Here is a 27,109-nt window from a genome sequence, read left to right as displayed (position 1 = left end):
TACATTTTCTAAACAAGACACCATACCAGCATGGTGTCTTTTTAAAAAGCATACTCATCAGCTTTGTACCACAGGCTCTTATTTAAATCCTGAGTTTTTTAACTCAGCCTACACTACTGAGGGAATAAGCAGTGCTGTAAATAACTCCATCAATTCACCAAGTTAGAAAAACCCTAACCATAAGAAACTAGCTGCCACACAATCTAAAATTTGATTAAAATACTTAGCCATATTGAAATATTTTGATGGAAGACTTTTACTGTAATTGCTATAAACCTACTTAAAACAAGAAGAGAATACACTAACAAAAATCACTAGAACTAAAATTTTAATTTAAAATAAAGAAACACACTAATCTAATATTCCAATGTTCTTTGCAAATCCACTATGCTTTTGTTAGTGAAGAACCACAGTGCTAATTTGATGCAGGTAAAAGGATCAAAATCTTAAAAATTACTATCAGGACCACTGGCCAAAAAATGGACACAAAATATTTATCAAACAGGAACTCAAACTGAGTAGTGCTCTATGGATGCTGACTTCGAGCTGCAGTGTATAAAAATGATGTATCTGTACTTGAATTCACAGAAGCAAACATCAAAGCTTTACTTTAGGCTTATAAATGTTGGGGGTGTGGGTGATACAGGGATAACCAATGTACAGGGGGGTAATACAGAGAAATTGTACAAGGGGGTTAAAGGAATTCCTTTGCTTAAAAAAAAGTATTGCCTGTCCTAAGCACCTGCCATTGCCATCTTGCCAAGGCATTGATTACTGCTGGAGGGGGTGAAGCAGATGCTAGTTCTACTGACAAAAGCAGATGATTGGTCCTGCTGATAAGCCAGGGAGAGGCAGACTGGGCGACCAAGCCCTAAGACCATGACAAAAGCACAGGTGTTTGGTCCTACAGAGAAGTGGGGGAGAAGCAGACTGGGAGCTGACCAAACCCTAAGGCCATGTCTGGAGGTTAAAAGGTGTAAAGTTTAAGAAGGGGAAGACTCATTTACTTCATCTTGAAGACCCCTACCCACAAGAGGAAGACTCATTTACTTCATCCTGAGACCCATGTCCATGACCAGAAGGGGCACTGCGCAGGTGCAAAGGACCTTCCGGCTCATTATAATATGAAGTGGGGATAGATACTAAATATGTATAGGTGTATTGAGCAACCTCATGTCTATGTATACCTTAAGACAATAAATGTAAAGGGAGAACAACCCTGAGGTGTGCATGTTTTGGAGGAGCTATCCCCATGCACCTCAGCGCTGAATAAAAGCATACCTACTTTACAACCTTAACTAGTTGTGGAGTCTATCCGCACTTCATGGGATTATAAAAATTTAATTTACTTTAAATACACAATCTATTGAATGATCACCTTGTGCCATTAATCGTGGTGATTTTCTTGGTGATGTGACTGATGTTTCTTCACAACGGCTCCTCAAATTCCTATTAGGTAAAACAAGCTCATCATCATCAATGGTGTCATTCCCACTCTCTTTAACTCCTTCTTCATCCATAATATCATCAAGACCAATCACTGGAAAAAACAAGCAAACAAGAAAGAGCCTAAAACTTTAAATGAAAAAACATATTGCAGCTGTAATGCCAAGCAAGACAGGGGAAGAGACAGGGAAAAATAAATAAATTTGTCATCTTAAAACAAATGGGAAAAGAAGAAGAAACTCAAGACAGAATTTCCATGTGAGGCAGTTTCAGTGTAGAAGAAGCTATTACCCAAAGCTTAAAATTTCTTATTCTTTATAGCTTTTGGTGGACTCACTTTTTTTTTTTTTTTTTTTGCCACAGGAAGGTCCCCAGTCTTAGAGGATCAGCTGTCCCTCACTGTCCCTTCCCACCTAAGAAAAAGTGAATAAAGGTAAACAGCAGAAAGAGCTGATCCAGCAGTGCAAAGAATCTAAAATCACAGCTTTCTCACAGGACACAACTTTAAAAATTTAAGTCCCACCCACATCACGTCTCTGCAACCCCTTTTGGGAAGAGTATGGAGTGCAGCATGCACTAGTCTCCCAGGAGAGTAAGTATATTATCTTTGTTAAATGCCTAACCTCCACTACAAAAGATCCCAGAGGTTTCTCCTGCAAATAAATTTCCTAACAGACAGTCAGGCCACCGTACCAGCCATTCTCCTCACCTTCTCTAAGTTTAGTTCTGCAATGGTAGCCTCTCCTATCCCAAGATCCTATGTGTGATTAATGAATCCTGGTCCCTGTGGAATGAGAAATTTGCGAGATCAAGCCAAACACCCAAGTGACTTTACAAAACATGTAGGAGGGTCTAACAAATACGGCACAGACTCCAAACAACCAAATATGCCTGGTTTTCACTATTCAGGAACCTAACTAGAAGCATTTTTAAGATAAACCACCTCACATGATAGAAATAATATACCTAAAATTTTCTACCAATTGCTTACTTAAAACTGATTTAAATTAATAAATTTATCTTAGAATTCAAAATAAACAATAGAAATTAAAAAATTTTAAAATCTTAAGACTGTCTCAAAAAAAAAATCTGTCAATTCATGCTCCTTTTCAAGTCAGATGTTACTACAACTTAAAAAAAATAATAATGTTCCTGCGAAGGCACTACAATAATGAGTATACTTTTAAGATAACAAAACTTGGAAGCTGCGAAACACTACTACCAACGGCTAAACAAGTATATCAAGCCTTTAATTCAATCCACAAGAACCTGTCATGAAGAACTAAAAAAAAGCCAACTAAACCACCTGGTAATTTTAAAATTCAAATATTAGGATTTTTTAAAGCCTCTTAAGGAAGCCTGACCTTGGTACCAGGTAATCAGCACTCTGAACCTCCAAAATTAGATGGTTGCCAGGAGCTGAAAGCTAGGAGTTTCTTGAACTGACAATTTATTTTTACTCATTTTATTTTAGCTATAATTTTTAGTTACTGCATTGTGCACATCAATTTACAGGAAAAGTGTGTTTCATTAAATTACTGGCAACTTTCACTTTCCAATCCACAGAGCCACCTTTATGTCTGTGTGTATGTATTTATGTAACAAACACCACACACAGGCTGCAGAGGACTGATAAGATGGTCTTACTCCACTCATCCAAATGTTCCTTAATCACTTATTTGCTATAAGCTACCTCCTGGGGAAAAAGGACACACTGGCAAAAAGATTACATTAAAAGTGCCCTGTTAGTCTTTATTTTGCCCTAAATATCTAATACTTCCCACTGTCCAAGATGGAAAACTGAACAAGACGGACTCTCATCCTAATTCTGGTTGCTCATTCTTGTGTTCTCAAAGACGTCCTACCAACTGCTCTGCACTTTGGTATTAGCATTCTCATTAAAGAACATTCCTTCAAAATGTGAAATTGGTATTGGGGAACAGACTGCAACAAAGGAGGATCCTTGCAGATTCCCTTCTGTTTTCTCACTGTAGAACTAAACTACCAAGCTGTGGAAGACAACATTACAAATAAAAACTACTCGGACTTCTGAAACAGCTCTGGAGCAGATTTCAGGGCTGCCATTAGAGTCTTGGGCTTTATGATGCTCTTGTTCAAGTTATTGAATTTACACACCCTCCTTTATCAATAACAAAGGGGACACATTTAGTCTACTGTTGACAGACAGTTTGAAATATTAGAATTAAAGTATTTTCATACTTACAAGACTCTGTGCTGTAGCTTTAATTTTACAGAGGAATTTGAAGCACAGAATCTTGCAAATTTCAAACCACCTGAGCTATAACTCGGCTAGTACAGCCCCATGAGGCCCCAGGATGAGGAGCATTCGACACAGACCCTGCTGGGAAGAGAAAAAGGGACAGAGAACAGTAATAGATACAGAGGAGACTAGAAAATTAAATTATGAAAAAAGAAGCAGAGGCAGAAAAACAGCATCGGAAAAAGTAAATAAACAAAAGCAAAACCAGACAGAACTAGAAAGATATAGATGATCTTAGTAATATTTAAGATTATTTCAGTAATACAGAAATTAAGACAAAAGGATAAAACATAAAAGAAAGGAAAAAATCAAGGAAAAACATGTGAATAGAAAAAGTTGTACACCAATGTACAACTGAACAAGCTGCAAATAACGAAATTATGAGTCACATTCAACATACTTGTACTGGAAAAGACACCACTGGCCTTCACCTTAGTATTTTGAGTCTCTTCGTTACCTGTAAAGTATTTAAATTTCCAAACTACTGTGCTGTGCTGATGTATCATGTTATACAATAATAGAATAACATCCAGAAAAAAAAATTCACTTGCAAGTTTAAAGTAAGATTTTCCATGCATTAAAACGAAAGCATGGCCATTTTTTAATTCTTCAGCAATGTAAAATTGAGCAAAACAACCCTTACTTGCTGGTAGTAAAAGAGAGACAGAGAAGAAAATACCCCTAAAAACATGACCAAAATCTTAGAACTTTATAAATCTTTATTTTTATTAATGCAAGTCTTCCTTTGATTTTCTTCAGCCAAAATTAGAAATACTCTGGTATTACTAAGTCTCTAGACTGTAAATGAAGATAGCATACTTTATATTAAAATGTTTTTCTATTGACATTTGTGATGCATACGTTCAGTAGACAGAATTAAAAATGCTCTGTTAGAAAAAAATGTATTTGCAAGGGAAACAAGGTCACTGATATAAATTACCGAAGGAAACACCAAATTCCAACTGCTTTAAAGAAGTTTTCCTGTAACCCTGTAACCTGCTTAACTAAGAATTTGCCTTTGAGTACTCTGTACTGACTGCCCAGCGCAAGACTCACAATAAGTACCACAAGAAATACTAAAGATTTACTCCCATTCTTCATTAATCTCTGAATTGTAGAGAGGGATTTTCTCTTTTGAATAAAACATATGAAAATCAACTAGGATTAATAAATTTAATAAAGCATGCATCTTGACAGAGGACTGAAATCCCATTTCAAAAAAAGATGGGAGTTACATCACAGGGCTACCAGTTTATGGTTCTTTAGCCACAGGAGCCTGTTACTTTGGAAATAAGGAGTAGTAAAGAACAAATTTCATCAAAGTAAAAACACAGCACCAAACCAAGCACTTTAAACCAAATTAAGTTATTTTATAAAGAAGAGAGCCTCTATATGAGCTCTGTGATTCATAAATTCATGAACTGCCTTTTAAATCCTATTACACATCCAACCTCTCTCCATCCATAAAACTGATCCAAAGGAATAAATAACTAAAGCTTTCAAATGGTAGCTTGTTACCTACAAACAGAAAAGAGTGAAAAATAAACATTCTCCAGGTTCTAAGTATGATTCCAATATAGTAAATTTAAATTTTATACAGGAAAGTTACTACCTTGGTCACAAGAAACTGTACAACTGTTCGCATGGACAGCTTGGAGGAAGGAAGGCATAAAGAGGTAAGAAATCTTGAGAGAAACAACATTAGACTCAATTTTGGGCTGCAATCTGAAGGTTACACTCAAAATTATTTCATCTGTAGGAGGAAAAATACACACATTTGGATTTAGTAAAAAAAGCCTGACATGATTTACACGCCCAAACAGGCCACTAGTTAAAGAAAAGAAATACTTGCAGTCAAAACAATTGGTTTGGCTTCAGAGATTCAGTAAGTGATCACGATTTTAGCAGAGGTAATGCTGCTTTCAAAAGAAGTCATGAAAACAGGCTATAAGTAGAAAGAACAGACTGCATCTGGGTGAAACAATTTCCCAGCAGCAATACAGAGGGACAGGAAAAAAAGGACAATTAAAAGATGTCCCTAAGAGTCTTAGTACACTCTTGTAGGGTCAGTTTTCCTTATCATTAATGAGAAACACCTGACTTAATAATTAACACTCAAACTAAATTGGTTTGATTCTTTATTATTAAATCCGGAAACGTCTCCAGATGATACACAATTCAAATTCCGTTACCTCTATTACATGTATAATCACACTGCCCCAGTAAATGATATCCTGAAAAGCTATGGAACTTGTGATTGCTGAGAAATACAAATTTAGTATGAGTGCTGGTTATTCAGTTCAACTGCATGTTACTAGTCTGACCTGCTATGCTCACAAGCTTATAAAACTCATGGATAAGATTCCAACATGTCTTCCAGCAGGAAATTACAGAAGAAAACAAAAAAAACCTATCACTAGGGTACCATCCAAAACTGAAAAAAAGGTGTTGCTCTCATGAGTTAAGTCACATTCTAAGCTTCAGAAGTTTTCACTTCTGACCAATGAACTGATCAGGAAAAACAGGAAAAAAAACCAAAACCCACAACACAGCAGAACCACACTTCCACACCCACCCTCACCACCCAAATACTAAATATGCCAAAGAGCCCCTCCTGAGTCAGTCAGTCAGTTCTCGGAAGAACAGCCACCAGACCACTCTGATGACCAGAAACACATACTTACAACATGGTATCGGACACTTCTGCTTGTTTCAAGAACTTTGAGTGCACATAGCTCTCAAAAGCCTCATTTTGTCAAATTCTGTCCTTCAACTGGCAAAGACAGCACATGTATCGGCTTCCTATCAAGAGCACGTCTTATTGCTAATACCTACTTCAGGACAGTGAACTGCTTCTTCCATTACTGCTAAGTTCCTAGGAGCTGCAGTGAATAATAAGATCTGTGGACAGCTTGTACCTTGATTCATTCAGTAACAGAAAACTTCCTAACTGTGCTCTACGAGCAGCAATCTGCTCACTCTAACTCCACAAACTTGCAACTCAGCTACGTCTATACAGTTTAGCAGTCATTCTTTACAAACATCCTAAAAGAATTTCAGCATAACATCTGTTATTTTGACCCATAACCTTTCCAGCTTGTGAGAGGGTCAGAGTTCCTTCTACATCTGCTCAAAGCCATTACTAGGATCACCTGCAAAGAATCTTCTCCAAACATGTAACTTCAATGAAAACTGAACAATACAACCCACTGAACAATACAACCCTATTCAGTTATTCAGTGGCAATCACCAAGCCAGCTCACAGAGGAGACGAAGACCAACAATGTAACCTAACCGAGGGACCCATTTCAATCCAGTACAAACTGAATTCAGGCCAAGACATGAACACAAGATTACTTTACTGGTACTGATACAGTTCTTCCTATCAATAGATAGCCAACAGACATCCATTCTATGCTCTTTATTATTTGTCACATATCAGTACTTCTGATTATGAGATATTCAGTACAAGGAGGACATGGACTACAAGGCTCTGGGACACCCTACTGCAGCCTTCCAATACTTAAAGAAAGATTCTACCAAAGACAGGGACAGACTTCTTTAGAGGGCCTATTGCAACAGGACAAAAGGTAGTGGTTTAAAACTAAAAGAGGGTAGATTCAGCCTAGAAATAAGGAAGAAAATTTTTACAATGAGGATGACACCTGGCACAGGTTGCCCAGAGAGGTGGTAGATGCCACATCCCTGGAAACCTTCAACGTCAGGTCAAACAGGGCTCTGAGCAACTTGGTCTAGTTGAAGATGTGCCTGCTCTGCTCCTTGCAGGAGGGTTGGACTAGATGACCTGTAAAAGTTCCTTCCAACCCAAGCTATTCTATGATTCTATGCTACCATCCTCCCCAAGAAAAGCACTTCTAATCCAGCTCACAAAACCTGCATTTGCTGGACAGATGCCTCTAACAAGCAGCGACTGGAAATCAAACTTCAACTCACAGAAAGCTATGTATTTCTGTCCTACAGACAAGCACTTGAGCTGTTCAGAAAACATACTGGTAGCAACTGGTTATATGACATACCATATGTAACTGGTAACTCACCACGGAGAGCTTGCTATGAACAAAAAAGCTAATTCAGGGTAAATGGTGTGCAATATAAACCCGGAAGCTAAGCAAGAGAGATGCAATGTTGATGAGTAATAACTTTGGATTAGGCCTGTAAATAACACCCAACAAGAACTAATGTAAATGCAGCTATAAGAAAAACAGCAAACAAACTCACACTCAAACTCAAGTTATGAGCAAGAGAGAAAGCATCCTTGGACAAAAAGACTTGATCTCCAAAATAAAGCAGACAAAATGTCATGATCATAAGTAATTTGGTATGTGAGTAAGCATGCCTGAAATGAGTCTTTCTCAAAGCTTCTGCCACTCACATATACACATGTTCACCTAAGAAATTTCATATTTAGAACATGGTACAAGCTCCTTGGCTTGAAAGACTCTAGTGTCTTAGTTTGTGTACAGGTTTACAAATACTCTTGAACTCTGCTCAAAACATGCTTTCAAAGAAGTATTAGCTGTACTTTCTGCTCCTCTATGTTATCTATGATACCTAATACCACTTTAGCCAACTCACCTCCTCAGTCCAACTACTTTTACCTTTATGTCCTTCAGCTTCCTCAAAGCAATCAAATAAGCTATAGCATGAAACCTTCACCACTTTAAAAATCGGACTGAACAGAGTACATTTTAGTTATTCGTGGAGCAGTCTGTCCTTTGCTGACCTTCTGAACTGATTTTCATGAGCATTTTGGTCTTTTTCTTAAACAGTTCCATAGTCTAGGCATGTATTATGCAAAATACTGTTTGAAGGTCTAAAATAAATTGTAGTAAATAAATCTGTATCTCTGGAAAAAGTTAACTGTTTTCTTCCTGAATAGTATCAATACCGTAAAAAACACCATCATCTGTCATTCTAGTATTTCCTAAGTCTTGCCCTCATTAACTTAAATAGGTAACAACAAATGTATCTCAACCTAGTAAAACTTTACTGACAATACATTTTGCTGAGTACAATCATAGCCCTAGTGAAAGGGCCAATAACAAACCATTCTGTTACCACAAAAAGCAATAGGGGGCAGGGAGATGATAAGGGGTAAGAACTGGAAGGATCAGAATAAAGCACACCATCATTTCATATGACACACCAATGGAGTTGTAGCTCTAAGGATGAAAGTAAAGCAAGTTTTGTGGGGAAGAACTATTCTTTTTTATTTTTTACACAAATTGATGTTGGTGCAAAGATTAGCTTTCAGACATGATGTCTGGGGAAAAAAACACAAACCAACAGGCTTTGTAAGCATAATTCTTACCAAGGGTACTATTATCTTGTATGATTGCATTCTTACCAGCAGACTACGCAAGCTGTGGTAGATCACCAGTGGTCTCAGACAAATCAAATCAATCATGACCTATACGAATAGTCAAGGAAGAAATATATGCAAAGAATCTTTGCTTCAAACTGATAATTGTTATTCTCAACTAAACAAAAACCCTATAAACACATACTGTGGTCCTACCATCTCAGAATAGGCACAGTTCTCATCAAGACCTAGAAAGAATAAGCAACAGCAAGAACATTTCATTTCCTTTTGAATGCATACTACATTAATTCCAAATTGTATGTTTTTGTTTACTTACTGAAATATGGCTCTACTCTTGCTTTCAGATTACAAAAAAAAAAAAAAGGTAAATTAATGAACTCCACTAAATGTAATCCGGTTTTGACTCCCTTAGTCTGCAGACAGGCTGAAATAATAGACCTCACACAAGAGATGTAGCTTGCTTATTTTAATGGACCTGGAAATTAATTGTGATTATTTTACCATCAGTAGTATTAATTATTGCACTGCTGATCACTTTTAGGAGAAATATGTGCCAAGACGCCCTTAAAAGTCTCCCTACAACTTTAAAAATATCCATCTGCACCCAATAGGTAATTAAAAAACCAGTATAGGTTTACTAGAGGCTGCACAGGATGCAATGTGAAAAAAGGATCTGCATCATTGTTTTACTGGAAGAAAATAAAAAAAAAATAGAGGAGGAATTTGGTTGCATACATTGTATGTTCATGCACATTAAGACTGACACACTTTTGTTTTGGGGGTTACGAAAATGTATGAGGATGTAGACCACAGAAAGAATAAACAAAAAATATCAAAGATGGCCTCAAATAATATTCTACTAAAGTAGTAAAAAGACCAAATGTCTTGTTCTGGCTTTGTAGTTTGCTTTTCAATTGCCTCAAGTCAGTATCACCTCTGATTTACAGGTTTGGTTTTTTGGTTTTGTTTTTTTATCTCTGTACTGTAACAGACCTAACTTAGTGAAGGTGAGAATATAGTCTGCTAGTAGGAACAAACTACCTATTGCATCAGGGATTTTCAGAAACAGCTATAAAACTTACTAGAAAAAAATAAATGTTTACATAATCAAAGTTATCTACACCACCTTTCATTAATGAACCCAAAATATTTTTTTTAACTTTAAGTCAAATAGAAAAATATTAAGCAAAGAGTGTATTTTCATCTCTTACAACAAGCTGGTTTAATTATTCTAACTGTTCATCAATATAAAGAATTTTAGTGACTGATCACTCTTAAAAAAAAAAAAAAAAAAACAGAAAAAAGCATACACACACAAAAAAAACCCCACCCTTCAAAAACTACTCCACAACACCTAAAATTATTTTTATTTAAAACTTCTCTAAATTGTTTCCAAACAGTAAAAAAAAAAAAAACAAAACTGTATTACCATCGAGGGTTTTGTCTGAAACCAACCAAAGCAAAGCACCCAGAATCCATATCAGCCCACTACTAGAATGCCTAGAACTAACTGAATAACCCTGATGTCAGAGCAATAATTTGTACAACTCTCACACTCCTACTGCCAATCCAGAATTACTACATTTTTTTACGACAACCAGAAACTTCACTGATGAAGCACAGTATGTAGTATGTACTCTAAACAAATCATGACTTTATTTTGGAATAATTTACACGTACTCAAGACAAAGCCTAAATTACTCCTGATCCAGATTAGGAGCCTTCCTCTACGGTTATGCAACAAAGTTAAAAAGAACTGCACGCAGTTTACATGCCAGGCATGTAAGCAGCATAACAAAAAGGGCAGGAAGAAGACAGAAATCCCAAATTAATATTTCTACATCACAAAAAAGTGTACTAGAGTATAACTGTAATTTAAATTGTAATCTTAAAAAATTATAAGATTTACCTGTTGAACAAGGCATCTGGAAATTGGGATCATTGCTATCCAAAACAGGCAAACAGAACTGGGCACTTGCAGATCCTAGCATAGGATCCTTATCGCTGAGCATGTTCTTCAGCGAATCCTCTAAGACATTTTGACTTGTACTAAAATCCTCACAGCCTTCATTCTCCAGGTTGGATCCTAGAAATAGGGCATCATCTAAGTGTTCAGTAGGAATTAAATGGTTAAATGTATCAACTATATCCATGAAGAGTCCTGTGTGTCTTTCAGCCCTATAGAAAGACAAGAAAAATACCATAAGAAAATAAGCTACAAATTATAAAACACCTAAGAAAACAGCAAATTGTTTTGGCTGTTGTGTTTTATAAAGAATGCTTAAGGTATTTTAGAATTGTAACAAACAAACAGAAGAATCTACTTATGCCTTAGGACAGCTGACTGCATAGCTAAAGATCAATTCTCCAACTGATTATTTAAAAAAAGAAATACCATGCTAAATTAATATAAACTCTGCTATCAGTATCAGAGTGCTGCTACCTCTACAGTGTTTGTAACAAGGGTAATTGAAACAATTCCTTTCTACAATTTGTTTAAAACTTAACCAACCCAAAGAAGTGGGACACTAGAGGGAGGGGGAAATAAAGCTAACCTGGTTAACAGCACTGCGAACAGAACATTTTCACTTTACCTGTGAAAAAGGCAAAGTCAGGTTCTACCAACACCTGCAGAGCTGAGAAGGCTCAGGAGCCTGACCATAATAGGCCCAAAACTGAGAAGAACTGTACTTCAGTTCATAAAAGAACTACCAAGTACTTTATAGCAAGAAACTATTTTTAAGCAGCAAAGCCTTATTATTTTTCACATATCATAAAATTCAATAAAGTTACAGAAACTTTAAAGCCTGACCTCAATCAAGTATATGAGAATTCTGAGATGCCTTCAAAAGGGCCAGCAGCCTTTTAGAAGCTTCAATTTTGAAGAAGTTTAGGTAAAACTGAAGGAACTGTATTCAAAGCTGGCACCTATGTTCTACAGGAAGGTATTTTCTAGATCACTTATGTGAGATACAACAGAAATGCAACTATTGCAGCAGAGATTCAACTAAGAAGAATATATAATGACACAACAGAGTAGAAAAAAAAGCCATCAAAGTGCTTCTTCAGAACTTTAGCATAAGCACATCTTAAGAGTGGAAAGAGAATTATAGCAAATATCACAGAGGCAAGAAAAATGGAGTAGTGCAGCAGTGCCTTGCTTAATTTGGTATACAGGAAAGTCTAGGAGAGCAGTTCTGGCACACGCAAAGCTGTTCAAGCTTTCGGAACAGGAGAAGGACATACATTCTCGCCCTCTCTTTCCTTCATCATCCCTCTCCCCCACACCAGACAGGACTATTATTTTCTTTTTTTTTAATGAACACACTAATTAAAGGAAAAGGATGAGAAGTAAGATTTAGAGTTTGTAGTGCTTGTATATCCCTATTCCAGCAACCTGCCACTATATATAAATCCAAGTACCTCCTAATGCTTACTGTTAGCAGTAAATATGCTTCCTTATATACATTAATGGGACATTTCTGGTTTAGCAATCAATCATCAGGGGAAATCCTAGCCATACACATGTAAGAGCTCTGATTTCAACCCTATTTATACAATTTATTTAATTTCCAAAATTAACAAAAACTAGACGTGAGCATTAAAAAAATGTTTCATTTTTGCTTTGGTTTTGCTTGTTTGTTGTTTTGTTGGGTCTTTGTTTGTCTGTTTGTGGGCTTTGTTTTTTATTTTCTGCTTTGTTTGGGGGTTCTGGGGGTGATCCTTTTTTTTAAATATGTTGGTCTTTCTTCCTTCTCCCACAGGGCAGCTCAGAAGAACAGTCAAGTACAGCATTATGTCTTTGAAGAGCACAGTGCCTTTACAGTATCTACACACTAATCATGACAAAACAGTCTAATACACAATGTCCTACTGATGCAACAGCCAGCAAAAAGCAAAGTGAGGCCAAAGCAAGTTGTCACGGTTTAAGCCCAGAATGAATACTGAAATTTCAGAATGAGGCAAACGCTCTTTCACTCCCCCGGCCACATTCGTCCTCTCCCAGCTCCAGGAGAGATGGGGAGGAGAACTGAAAGAATGTAACTCCCAAAGGTTGAGGTAGGAACAGTCCAGTAACTAAGGTATAACACAAATCACTACTGCTACCACCAATAATAATAATAATGATAAGAGAATACAACCACTCACCACCCACCCACCGATACCCAGCCTGACCCAAGCAGTGATCTAGCCCTTCCAGGTAACTTCCCCCAGTATATATACTGGGTATGATGTGCTGTGGTATGTAATACCTCTTTGGCTAGTTTGGGTCGGGTGTCTTGTCTCTGCTTCCTTCCGGCTTCCCCTCCTCCCTGGTAGAGCATGAGACTCACCAAGTTCTTGGTCAGAGTAAACATTACCTAGCAACTAAAAACATTAGTGTTATAAGCATTGCTCCCACACTGAAAGTCAAAAACACAGCACTGCACCAGCTACTAAGAAGAAGGAAAATGAATGCTACTGCTGAACCCAGGATACAGGTGCAGGGAGCAGTCTCACAGCAGCGTGTCATAATTTAAAGCTCCCTCACCAAAAAATTCTTATCAAGCAATGCAGTGATTCTACATGTATGCCATGCCAACTAGCACTTACAGCCCACATTCCTTTTGCAGTTGTAAAAATAATTTCCTAATCTGGCAAACTAACTGCTGCTGAGGAAGCGTGCTGCACTGCATAATCTGTATTTATTATGCCATGTAGTTACAAAAATCTGATACTACGGAGGATAAAATATAAAAGCTGCAGCAGCTTAAAGTAAGCAAAGTATTATGAATGCCCCAATACAGTACTTTCAAACACCTTCCCGTAAAGTTTCAGGGTTTTTTTTCATATTAGCACAGGAGCGCAAGAGTAACATATTAAGGTGAACCCTGACACTAACAACAGAACACCTATGAATTACTGCAAGAAACCTTTTGTACCCAAAATTAAAGAGTGGCAGGGCCTTTGAACACATTTACAATAATGCACCTCAGGTTTTCTTTCTGGAAAGAAGGGAAATATTTCTGTAATTGTTACTCAAACACTGCTGTTACCAGAGCAGCACTCGCCTCTTCATTAGGAGCAGTGTTAAGTAGCAAAGCTCAAGCAGAATGTTAGCTCTTGGTAAAGAAATTGCTCCTGACAGAAATTAACCAGACTTCAGCTATGTGATGAGAGAAGAAAACCTGCAAATTTTGCCAGACTAACATGCAGCCATTCAGAACACTAAAAGCACTGCAAAATAACTGGGAAAGCAACTATACATACAATGGCCACAGTCACCTTCAATGACACCTAACTAGCTATTAGAAAAAATTCAAGAGGAATTTTCTACAATATGAATACATATCAAAACTTCAATGCGTGAAATTAAATTTTTGCTTTACCTCATTCAAGAAACCACTGTTCAGTTCTTTGCATAACTTGTACAGTATCAAGTTTAGAAAATTATTTCTAGCATTACTGGATTCCCATGAAGTGTAGCATCTGTGGGACTGACAATGAAAGACACACTTCTTGCTACACAGCTGACTGTTAGAAACAGTTGTTACAAGAAAAAAAAATATCTGCCCTTACACAATGCCTAAAGTGTATGCATTTTGAACAGTTTATTTTGCATTTGAAACACAGTGAAAAAAGTAGCCAGAGGTAAAAGTAAAAACAGAGTTTAGTTTTTTATGGTCACTTATTTCCAAAGATAACTCTAACCACCTGGAGGAGGAATTCATTGTTCCCCTGAAAAACAGCTGTGTCCTCCACTTGAACCTTAAAGACCAATGGCTTAGCATCACTCAGCAGAAGTGCATGTACCAAGTGTACCCCCACCGTGCAATAATTCAAAAGTGCTTTCCCACTGGGTGATCAGAAGCAACAGAATATGCAAAGTCTCATGTATGGAGAACCACTGAGAACAGCATTCAGAAACAAGGCAAAGGAGCAAATGACAGAGAAGGAAGTCTGAGCCATGTTCAGTCTGGACAGACATGAAACTTCTACCTGCTGGCTTCTGCAGTACCAGGGCATGTACTGAGACTGCTACAGCACACAGCGCAGCAAGACACAGGAGTGTGGAAGCAACAAGATCTGACCATCAGGAAAAGCTGAAGGTACAGAAAGCTTTCTCCTTGATTCCTCAAATAAAGTAGATTTCTTTTACATTTTTAAGACTGATTTGTTTCAAACTGCCTCCCCACTGCAACAGTAGGTACTCACAGAAGTAACCCACCAATCACTGATTGCATCACTAAAAAACAACCATGTTAAAGAGAAAAAGCATGTCAATTAAATATGACTTTCTGAATTTCACTTGCGTTATGTTTACCATAAAATCTCTTCACGGTCTCAACGTCAGCCTGAGTCAGCTTAAAAAAAAAGAAAAAGTTCTTGAGCTGCTGTATTAGTTTAAGTCAGGGATGTCGTAATATCACCTCAAATCCCAACAAATACTGTTATGAAACAAATTTGTTGTAAGATCTGATATGGCAGATTTCTATCTTGTTCCCATTTACTACTTTTCATTACATCCCTAGCAGCTCTAAAATACTTTCCAAAATTAAAAGATAAATTGCCAGAATGATAACTTGCAAAGGAAAGAAACTTGAGATCTCAAAGAAGTATATCCTTTCTAACTGATCTTCAAGTAGAAGGGAGACTAGTATTTGGACAAAAGATACTGTACATCTTTATGGTTTCTCATTATTTAGTTTGTGAAAGAAGCAGAAAATTACTTCAGTTCCTGTTACATTATTTTCTAACTGGAACACAGCAACTGGAACAGAGTTTAGTGGACATATCCAACTGCATCAACGTGTCTCTACCATCTTATCTAAAATCCACCTCAAGCAGAGGCAATCACAAATTTCACATACCACTAGAAATCCTAAGAGTTTCTTAGCTGATGTACGTGTTGACCATACTGTCTTTCATGGCTTTAGATTTTCATATTTGGCTTGATATTTTATTATTTTCCTTCACATATGTTTTATTCAATTTTAACAGTATTCCTACACCATTTATTTTACTAAGTGAAAGGTACGTTTCATACTTTTAAATAACATTCACTGTAATTACTTCCTCTCCTCCCCTCTCTGCCCAGGGTGTGACTTTCAGGTGTTAGCTTTTATTTTAAACTTGACATTCATGTATTAGCCTACATTTTAAACTTATCAATATAAAATAGAAGTTCCTGTATGTTTAATGATTGTGAATTTAAAAGAAATTTGGCTTACAAAAGTCCTCAGAAATTAGACTTTAGAAGCATACAATATTTCTACAAAGAAACTTAATAAAAAATGCCTAAATTGGGAATAAAGGGGATCTGAAGGAACATAACCAAATAAAAGAAAAAAACCCCTTACACTGCTTATTTAGAATACTCAAAATCCTAGCTGTTGAAGATCCTATCCACTTTATTGACCTACCCGAATCAGTGAGTTTGAGGCTGCTGAAGATCACAGTTACTTCCATTTCATGTATGTACCTTTCTCAATAGTGTCTGTTGCTTCAAATTCAGTGAAGCCATCTAGTACTTTTAAAAGCTTTTGTAAATCTAGTTATTGACTGGACTGTGTTGGAAACATCACAACACTCAAAATATAACACTTGGTCTCTTAACCTGTAAACACCTTCCTTTAACTTACCCACAGGCCAAATGACTGAGAGCAAGGACTAGTCATAACAGTAACATACTCCATAAAAAAAAATCCCTATTATATTTATTTCTTCAAGTAGTAATAATAAATGCTGGTCAGAAAAGTATACAAAAAGAACAGAGCTATTCAGATAAATAGCACCTTAGATGTCAAAAAGCATGGGAAAAGCTGACTCCACACTGTCACAGAAGAATCAAATAATAATTTTTCATCAAAAGAGGGAAACTGCACTGTAATTGAAAATTATAAATTTTCAATGCAATTAGAAAATGAAATCAGGTAACACCACAGGCAGGTAATTAAAAAAAATCCTCACCTGAGTCTTCTGGCAAACACTATAACCTAAAAAGAGCATTCAAGGTAATCAAGGTATGAAATGCCTATCTTTTTTCACTGGAGCTGTGATGTTGGACCATCCCATGTGCTCACTGATACCTTGACATAACCCACCTACCAAACAATGTTGCTTCAAAGCGCTGATGCTGAGCACAGGCTAATTTTACTACCATCCTTCCCCTTCCCCATCTACACAACTTTAAAGTTTAAGGTCACAAGCATCTAATTGGAAATTAATGCTAAGTTGTGTTTTAAGCACTAGCAGCTGCACTCATGACACTTATGGATACTACAGGACCAAACACCAAACCCAAGACCCAGGTCCTCTACAGTAACAGATTTTGGCCAACTTTAAACTTCATAGTTTAAAACATCACAGGATTAAAAAAAATGAAGTCAATACCAGACAGTGCATCAGTGGCAGAGCTGGCAAGAAAACTTGGACTTAACAACTCTTACACTAATGCACTTTCCACTCTGGTTCACACTGGCTCAAATCCCATCATCTAGGGCAATCTTCAGGAACTGCATTAGCTTACAAAATATTTCTGATGGCACAGGCTATTTGATTTATGAGCATATGAACTGCAAAATAGCCACCAAAAAACATGTTCAGTATTGTTAAAAAGAATTTCAATGTCTTTTCTCAAAAAAATAAATAAAATAAAAAATAATAAAAAACCCTACCACTTGGACAGAATGTGCTTTGCTGAGCTTTGGCCTTTGAGCATAATAAAATTTGATCTTCCTCATTTACCCATCTACCATTAAACAAGACACTGTCAAAGACCAGCCTAACAGCAATATATACTTAACAGGTTCATCTTAAACACCAGTATTACTGTAAAGGAGGCCCAGGTACACTAACAAAAACTATATGCCAGAAACATCAACCTATAAGTATGCATACACCATATGTTGCCTTATGTAAATCCCCTATATATTATCTACTATTTAATCAGGCATTTAAAAATCAAATATATAGTTTTTAGTGACACCAAAACCAAAACCCTGTCACAAATCAAAGAACGAGAAATATAAAATCTGAGCATTTAATTTGTTCTTAAACAGCTCTTCTACACTATTTTTGTGTTCTACTCACCCTAGTCTTCAGACACCAACTGACACAAATCTTAGCACTCTGCTACTGAAATCTCAATAGTCTGACACATCAAGTAATAATCACATCCCAAATATCTGTCTATAACCTGAAGCTTGCTGCTGCCCTCCCTGACACAGGAGATGCCTTACTACTTGCTATCATGGCATTTGAAGAAAGGCAGATAGCTCAAGATATTTTCCTTATTAAACCACTATCCAAAAGAATTACATTCACCAGCCAGAACTACACCTCATTTCAGTGAAGAGGAAGAAGTAAACTTCAAAGTACTTAATTAGAATACAATCAAATGCAGAAAAAGTACAAAGAAGCCTTTTCTTAATCAAGATCAAATTATTATAACACAGAAAATCAATTTAACTGTTATCTTTGAACAGACTAACTTACGTCCCAAAAAATACTCAAAATATTCCTCACCCTCACTTTACAGCTTGAAGAGGCACACTGCTGCACTAGAAGTTGTGTTCTGTTACAAATATGTCTTTATGTTGTAAAATCTTGCAAATTTATTTTGTAAAGTACACTGTTTTCATTTGCTGTACCATCAGTGTATACTCTTGAATACCACAAATATTATATACCGTTCTATTAATCTCTCCATCACTGCATCTAACTCTAGAATTTTGTAAGAGGCATTTCCCCGAAAAGAAAGAGATTATTTTTCCATCACTACTGCTATGCACTTCAACTCTTTTCTACCCTCAAGTTCCTCAAGTATTAAGTATTTTCAGCTTAAACACAGTATAAACAGGAAGCTGTGTAACAGGTTACATGGATTGTTAGTCCCCCAAACAGAATAATTTCATTTGTAGTACCTTTTGAACTTGCCAGCATCTCTCTTATAATGACTAATTTGTAAACACACATTAGAGTGTTTGTTTTTCAGAAGTATTTAGAAGCTTAATGGCTTCTTTATTCCACAGGAATACACCAGCCATCATGTAGTTATATTGACACCATTCAGGGAGATACCACAAGCTGTCTGTATTTTTTGCTTTCTGCTGCTACATAACGATCACTCATATCCCCATTTAGGGGACACTGCCATTGCTACCTCATAATATTGCCTTTCAAGAATATTCCCTTGTCATTACAATAAACTAACACCTTTCTGGCATATCGTGCCTGAATAATACAATAAAACAATTAAAGTTTATTATTTCCTACAAATAATTTACCTCCACTTAGTATTTTTAAGACTCGAATGTAATGATACTTAAGTTGACCAGAGCAAAATATATTTTTAATATAAACTTCCCCTAAAATAACATCTTAATAACCCATTATACAGCATACATCCACTCAGGTCTTTGCACAACATTAGTAGTATTTACTCCAGGAGGCAGAGCTCAGCTTTCTAAAAAGCGGAGGTTGCAGAGTATGGCTTATAAGAATTGCAGACGTTTTAGAGCTTTTCTTTTCTTAAAAACACCTTACTACTGTGATGAATTATTTCAGTTAACTATGCTGAATCAGATCTAGAGAACATAGTTTGAAGTTAGGTGCCCCTTCAGCTACTTGAAATTCCTGAGGGTTTGCAAATGTAAAATGCACATAAAAACAGAATGACTGAGTAATGGGCAATGACAGTTGAAAAAAAAATTTAGATGTTCAGAACTGTGTATTTTTATGCATTATATTTAAAGCTAACTACAGAAATTAAAAGCAGAAGATACTTGGTAAAGCAAATAAGGGAGCTGAATAGCAATTTCATTGTGGGCTACACACTAAGTGTAAAGCCCATGCAATGTTAAATTATTCCAAGACATAAAATCCTCATTTCCAAAATTTCCCTTACACTGTGCTCCAAACCTCAAAAGATTAATTTACTAATCAAAGCAAAGCATGAATTAACCATGTTTAAGAGATGCTGTATGTTTACCATCCTTGCATTTAATACTACAATATATCCACCGGTTAGTGATGTTATCATCCATTTTCATAACTGCAAATGTACAGAAATTACACAATGGATTAACAGCTACATAAAAGACAACACAGCAGCTACAATTTGTATGGTACAGCTGTTGTCATCACATACTCCTATATTCCCTTACTCACTTTTATGCTTCATTCTACTATCTATTTCTACTAACTCAAACTACACAGCATAGAGTGCTCTTCTAGACCCTCACTTCATAGCTATAACAGCTCTCTGTTGTGCAGACCATACAGAACACACACTCACAACCATATGAGCAATGGCTCTTTTACGGCTTCACAGATTCTAATTCCTAGCATTCCAGGAGCAAGCTAGAAGTGGGGACACATTCCCTCAAAAAGAGCATCTCATCCAAGAACAGGACCTGGAAATATTACCAGGCCACTGAATTCCCAGATACTGCCGATGACCACATTTTCTCCTGCACTTCCTACAGTGCGTATTATACACAAGAGTTAAACACAGAAACTGTTGATGATGCTAAGTTTGAGAGACGGGAGGAGGAGCCCGGAACGGGTCAGACCAATAGCAGGAAGCACAGCGGGGTCTAAATTAGCGTTTGTTCCTCAGCTTTGTGTGGGGCAAGAAGGTATCAGTGGCCCACGAGATAAGATGGGAAAGGACAAGCACTATTAAGAAGGTGCAAGGGCAGGAGAGGCGGTGCGGGAAAGTCAGCCCGCAGAACGGCTGCAGGCAGGGGCCTTCGGCAGGGTGCCGCACGAAAGCCGGGGCGGGCGGAGAACGGAGAGACCACCGCAGGCAGCGAAGCCGGGGCCAAAGCGCCATGCCAGAGGGCAGAGCGAAGAGCCCTGGCCATGGCGGCCTTGGGGCCGCAGAGCTCAGCCTCAGCAAGGTCAGCAGCAGCCCGCGAGGCCGCGCCCGGGAGGAATGGCGCTGCGCGGCCGCGGTTCGCCCAGAAAGCATCCCCGGGCCTGCTGCCAGACCATGAGCCGCCTCTCCACAACTGCCACCGTCCGCATCACCTCCGCGTATAGCCCATGCCAGCAGCGCCGCGTCAGAAGCAGGCCGCCTCCACCTGAGCCGCCCCACCGCGCCGGGCCCAGACGTCAGGCCAGGCCAAGACAGGCCGCAGCCCTGCCGCCGCAGCAGGCCCAGCTCAGCCGTGCCCGCCCGCCCGCCGCGCCCCAACGAAGGCAGGGGGAGGCCGCGCAACCTGGCTGTCCCCGCCGCTCCCCCTCTAACCCCTTTACTTGCCGCAGCCCGCAGCGCTACCTGGCAGCTGTAACTCACCCTGCTCCGCTGCCCAGCGCTAACCCGGAGCCGCGGAGTGAAGGATGAAGCGGCCGCGCCGCAGGGAGAAAGGGCGGCGCACGCAGCCCCGCGGCCTGTGGGAGCGGGGTGCGCGCGGGCTACCTCAGCGCCGGTGGTCCCGCCCGGCCTGGCCTGGCTCGGCTCGCGGTGCCGGCCGCGTGCCCGTTGCCCCTTAGGCGCGCCCCCGCGGCGTCAGGCGAGCCGCGCCGGGCCCGGGAGCTCACGTGACGCCCCTGTTTACGGAGGGGGCGGGCAGGCAGCTTCGGTGCGCAGGCGCCGGACCGAACTGGGTTGGGCCGGGGGTTTATGTGGGGGTTTGGTGCTGCCCGCGATTTGGTTTTGGGGGTCCCTCTGTTACTGGGCACAGCAACCAGGTCTCGTGAAGGCGTCGCTGCTGGAGCTGGCCTGCATGGCGCGTCCCTGAAACTTTCGCGAAGCGGGGGCCTTGCGGCCGCAGCGCCAAGCTCCACGCCTGGCAGGGCTCGACCTGTGGGGCGGTGAGGGCTGGCCGCAGTATAACCCCTTAAGGCCAAAGCAGAGGAGGCAGGGGGGCGCAGGGCGCTGCCCTACGAGGGGATGGGGGGCACGGCACCGAGCTGATGGGCGTGACTGTAATTGAGGCCTTTGTAAACGGCAGATGCTCCTCGGAGCAGTCTGTTACGCAATCTGCCTGGTGTCGGTTCTTCCTGTGTGCCGGCGGCCTCGCAGGTTCCTTCAGCCGTCTGCGTGTTAAGTTCATCGGTTGCTACAGGGCGAACAGGAGCGGTTTCTAGAGCCTGTCAGTCCCTAACGGGAGGGGGAGGGAGGGGGTGCGTCTCTTGCTGCCTCTTGGCGCGCACGTTTTCTCCCTGGCCTTCCCTTCTGGTAGTACTTTCTCCATAAGTAGTGTAGGTGCGTGTAACACGCACCTTGGCACAAATCCCCACCGACCAGGCTTTTGTGGTGGGAGTTCGTCCAAGGCAGATGAATTAAACTAAGGCATGTGTGCTTAATAAGATTCTAACAGCCCTCACCAGAACCTGAACTTGGTCTAGAGACGTTCTCTGAGATGTTATCTCAGAAATGTTATCTCACAAAAGGACTCTCGAATTTGCATTATATCATTAGTTAAATGCAATGTCTATATGCTTCTTTCAGCCTCATGGCTGCTATGAAGTGTAGTACTGGGGGTTTATTGCATATACCAAGCTGCAAATTGAATACACCCCCAAAAGAGAAACATTGTTTCTGAAAGTCAAATTTAGAATTACCTTCTGAATGAATATATTAATACTACCTTTATGTATTCCTCCTATTCTGTAGTGAAATGCATCTTAGGAAGGCAGGACAAAAAAGAGTAACAAAAAGATGAAGTTAAAATGGATCAGTTTGTCTTTTTTTTTCTTTCAATTCTGCGTTGAGTCCTTGAGATGCATGTTGTCTAGGGCCTTCTGCGGTGCCATGTAGGCTGAAATACGTTAAATATTTCTCTTGCTATCATCGCAGTGAGAAAGGAGGCTTTAAACTGAAGGCATGGTAACTGACATTTTCAGGCACTACACAGGGTAGTTGCAATAAGGTAGTAACACCTTTGAAGCAGAGCACAGTTTTTAACCTACTTGGGTTTTTTTTGTCTGTCCTTCTTATATCACCTTTATGCAAATCACCACAAGGTTTTTTTATTCCAGTTTCCCTCCCATGCTTTCCCAGTTTCAGAAATTCTTCCTCCTTTCCAAGGCAAGCATCTTTAAAAAAATACAACTGTCTTATGATGCACAGAGCTGAGCTACTGGGCTGGTCACATAATTTCTTCAGAGGGTTTTTAAGCACAATCTTTCAACAGGGTGCTAAACGTCTGACATTGTTGAGATTATACCAAGAAATAAAATTACTATTGGAAGTGAAATCCAGTTACATACTGAATGTCAGCAATTTTCCAGCATTCAACCATTTTGATCTCATTGCTTTTGACACAAGCAGAAGGCAAAGCACTGTTGGTAATCTGATCATTGTTCGTTGCCCTATTCAGTTCTTCCTTTATGCTTTCAAAAGTCATGTAACTCCACTGACCCATCTCAGTTTAATAGAGTTGGTATAATTTTACCATGACCCATGCTGTGACAGTCCATTTATAGTCATATTTGTTGGATAATTACCTTGCCTACCTGTAGCACCTTCATTCTGGTTTAATTTAACAAAAAAGAAAAAAAATCTCAACAGACAGTTTAATAGGTATTAGACATCTTTGTATACAATGGCAGATCAGCTTTACCCAATTACAACTGCACCATCTGCTATCTTTCCTAGCAATGTTTTTTATCATGTTGTCGCTTTACACATGAGATACTTGGTAATAATCCAGATCTTGCAAGTTGTTTCCATTGGAAAGCAACCTATTTATTTTCAGGAAACAGTCAACTAGTGACCTGAATGTAAGAGAAAGAAGCAGAAGGCAGTTTATTTGCTTGTAGTTCCAAGTCTTTTCAGCCACAACTCTTTCCAAGAGGTTCCTGAATAACTTTCTTAACAGCTTCCCCTGCCATACTGGTCTTCAACATGGCTCACTTCTGAGTGTTAATTACTAGTTCTCTAGTTGTCAAAATGTAGAATGGAATTGTACTGCTCCATACACCTAACTGGATAAAGGAGTTAGTTGATATGATAGCAAACTGGCAGGCTTTCTCCTATGCTGCATGGTAGTATTTGCTCCTGTCCAAAGCTCAAAAGCTGAGATATGTTACAGCGGTAGGCCAATAACTGTAGAACCATAGAACCATAGAATAGAATCATAGAATAGTTAGGGTTGGAAAGGACCTTAAGATCATCAAGTTCAAACCCCCCTGCCATGGGCAGGGACACCTCACACTAAACCATGTCACCCAAGGCTCTGTCCAACCTGGACTTGAACACCTCCAGGGATGGAGCATTCAGAATCACCCTGGCCAACCCATTCCAGTGCCTCACCACCCTAACAGTAAAGAATTTGTACCTTATATCCAGTCTAAACTTCCCCTGTTTAAGTTTCAAACCATTACCCATTGTTCTCTCACTACAGTCCTACTGAATAGTCCATCCCAAACATCCCTATAGCCCCCCTTCAGATACTGGAAGGCTGCTATGAGGTCTCCACACAGCCTTCTCCAGCCTGAACAGCCCCAGCTTACTCAGACTGTCTTCATATGGGAGGTGCTCCAGTCGCTTGATCATCCTCGTGGCCCTCCTCTGGACTTGTTCCAACAGTTCCATGTCCTTTTTATGTTGAGGACACCAGAACTGTACACAATACTCCAAGTGAGGACTTACGAGAGCAGAGTAGAGGGGCAGAATCACCTCCTTCGACCTGCTGGTCATGCTCCTTTTGGTGCAGCCCAGGATATGGTTGGCTTTCTGGGCTGTGAGTGCACACTGCTGGCTCATGTTCATTTTCTCATTGACCAACACCCCCAAGTCCTTCTCATGATGGACAGAGGCTTAGCAACTTCATTCGCCAGCTCCTTCAGGACCCGTGGATGGATTTCTTCAGGGCCCATGGACGTTCAGGTTCTTAAGATGGTCTCGAACCAGATCCTCATGTACAGTGGGCCCAAGGTCTAGGTATTCTCACAGTCGCTGTGTCTGCCTTCCAAGACTTGGGTGGTGTGGTCAGAGCCTTTGCCAGTGAAGACCAAGGCAAAGAAGTCATTCAGAACCTCAGCCTTTTCCAAATCCAGGTTAGCCAGTTCTCCTGATAGCTTCCAGAGGGGGCCTGCATTGTCCCTAGTCTGTCTTTTATTCGCTATGTACTTATAGAATCCCTTCCTCTTATTTTTAATATCCCTAGCCAAGTTTAATTCTAATTATGCAAGCAGGGTCTCACAGGAGAATCTCATATTTTGGCTGGGTATGCCTGTTTGAATTCTCTCAAGATACTTGATTCAAATGATTTTAAAATGCAAGTGGTTTATTTAGTTTGTAAGTTACATAACTTCTTAGAATGTCATACAAAGCAGAACGAGACCTCTAAAGGAAATATACTAAAGCAGCAGTTGCATTTATCTGCTGAATCTGCAACACTGAACAAGCTTTTTTTTTACCTTCTGTTTCATGAAAATTCGTAAGTATTACATTTACACCTCTTAATAATTAGAAAACTGCCTTTAATACCACATATGGTATGTTTTCCCCCAGGATGAACAGCAGACTGCCTACACACAATACCTAGGATTTGCCAATATCAATAGTTCAGGAAGCTCCATTGATAGGTCATTCAAACCCTATTTGATGTAAATCACTGTGAACTAGTACCCTTAGCAAAATTTAAAACTTAGTTCTTCAGATCTTTCCTATTTCTTATTGTAGTAAGAATAATTTGACTTCTTCAAATGGAGAACAATAACAGTCAATAATGTAAAAGTTTCTAGTCCCACTTTTTATTAACAATGACTGATTTTGACACCATTTTTGTTATATTGCCCAACTTTCCTTGCTGTAGCTAATACAGGAGGAGTAACATGTTCCACTGCATCTCCTTTCCACTAAGTTTAAAATAAGATCATTCTCTTGCCCCACATAAAAACTCGTTAGCAGCTGCCAGTTGTTTCAAACAGTAGTTGCTAGTCGTACTGTAGGAAGTAGCAGAAAACCACTCAGTTCCACAGGTGAAGGGGACTGTAGCTTTTAAAATCAACAATACACCTTGGTGAACAAGGGTGAGGTTCTGAAGACAAAGGATGTTTAGCCATTGATTGTATGACTAAGGGCAGATTTATTAGAGAGATGAAGCATACAAAACCTACAAGCTATTTATTAAGAATACACAGATTTGAGGCTGGAAAAAAAAAAAACAAAGAAAAAAGCCATTTTATCCCAGAAGGATGTTGTTGAAATTGTTTGCAGAGATTTGTGTACACCAGGGGAAAAAAAAAATCCTTGACTGAGGTTGTGGAGTGCTAGAGGAAAGCAAACTATGATAGCTAGCACAAAACAGGCCTTTGAGGCTTATCTCCCAAACTAGTTTGGGCAGTTGCCTATGGAACTGCTGCTAGGGTTACTAATCCTCTCAGTCTCACTAGAGTGAGATTTCACTCCAGTGCTGTTTAGCTTATTTTTTATGTTCTGTAGAGGCAATAAAACAGTAGTGAAGTACAATAAACAAATAATTTGATATTGCGTAAATGCTTATTTGGTATTTATCAGGGCTTATTTTCTATATATTTGTAAGAAGAGAGATCTGAGAGAGTTATCAGTTATTATTTTAAGAAATTTTTATTCACATAAGTAATTTTCTGTATCCCTGTAGCTTTATTGATAAGCATTGTAGTGTGCATGTGATATATCGTGCATTTAAAACCTGTACAAGTTTCTTGTAAAGCTGGTTTCTAATGTCTCAGATTTCCTCTCTGATTTTCCAGTAAGGCTGAGCATTGCATTTCCTATGCAGACATGCTCTCCATTCACCTCTATGCTCTATGCACATTCAGTAACCAGTTGTTTTAAGTCCTGTCCTTTTCCTGCCAACAACTGTGATGTAGCATCAAGTAGCAGGGGAGCGAGCATGGACCAGTTTGAATTTGATATTGTTAAAATTCCTCCAGGCCGTTGGAGAAGAAATCTTATTAAGCACACATGCTTTAGCTTGAATTCATCTGTCTTAGGCATATGTAATGAGAGCTATGCATAACGTTCTGATATTCCTCAGCACAATTCTTGATCATATTGTAGGTTTTATGAAAATGCAGTTAAATAATAATTTCTGTATAGATATATTATTGTATAT

The 27,109-nt window shown here is 39.1% G+C and overlaps 1 protein-coding gene across 6 annotated transcripts in view; it reads right to left on the bottom strand.

The window, feature by feature from the left end:
- PHF3 (PHD finger protein 3) overlaps positions 1–21,572 on the bottom strand; it is a 53,038-nt gene extending 31,466 nt beyond the window's left edge. Inside the window, exons 1-3 of one of the 6 annotated variants that reach the window (XM_034061081.1) lie at positions 21,355–21,572; positions 10,981–11,249; positions 1,379–1,540 (exon numbers count right to left, since the gene is read on the bottom strand). In XM_034061081.1, coding sequence (XP_033916972.1) covers positions 1,379–1,540; positions 10,981–11,224 — 406 coding nt within the window. In that variant the 5' untranslated portion in view covers positions 11,225–11,249; positions 21,355–21,572. Of the gene's footprint in view, positions 1–1,378; positions 1,541–2,155; positions 2,231–10,980; positions 11,263–13,324; positions 13,384–21,354 lie in introns of those variants that run through there. The other 5 variants (XM_034061082.1, XM_031052749.2, XM_031052750.2 and 2 more) reach the window with 5 other exon arrangements.
- Between the last annotated feature and the right edge of the window lie 5,537 nt (positions 21,573–27,109).

The sequence above is a fragment of the Melopsittacus undulatus genome, chromosome 3 (genome assembly GCF_012275295.1).
Source record: "Melopsittacus undulatus isolate bMelUnd1 chromosome 3, bMelUnd1.mat.Z, whole genome shotgun sequence".
NCBI classification, from domain to species: Eukaryota; Metazoa; Chordata; class Aves; order Psittaciformes; family Psittaculidae; genus Melopsittacus; species Melopsittacus undulatus.
Note: the sequence above shows the minus strand (reverse complement) of the source record. Positions and strands in the feature narration are given on the sequence as shown.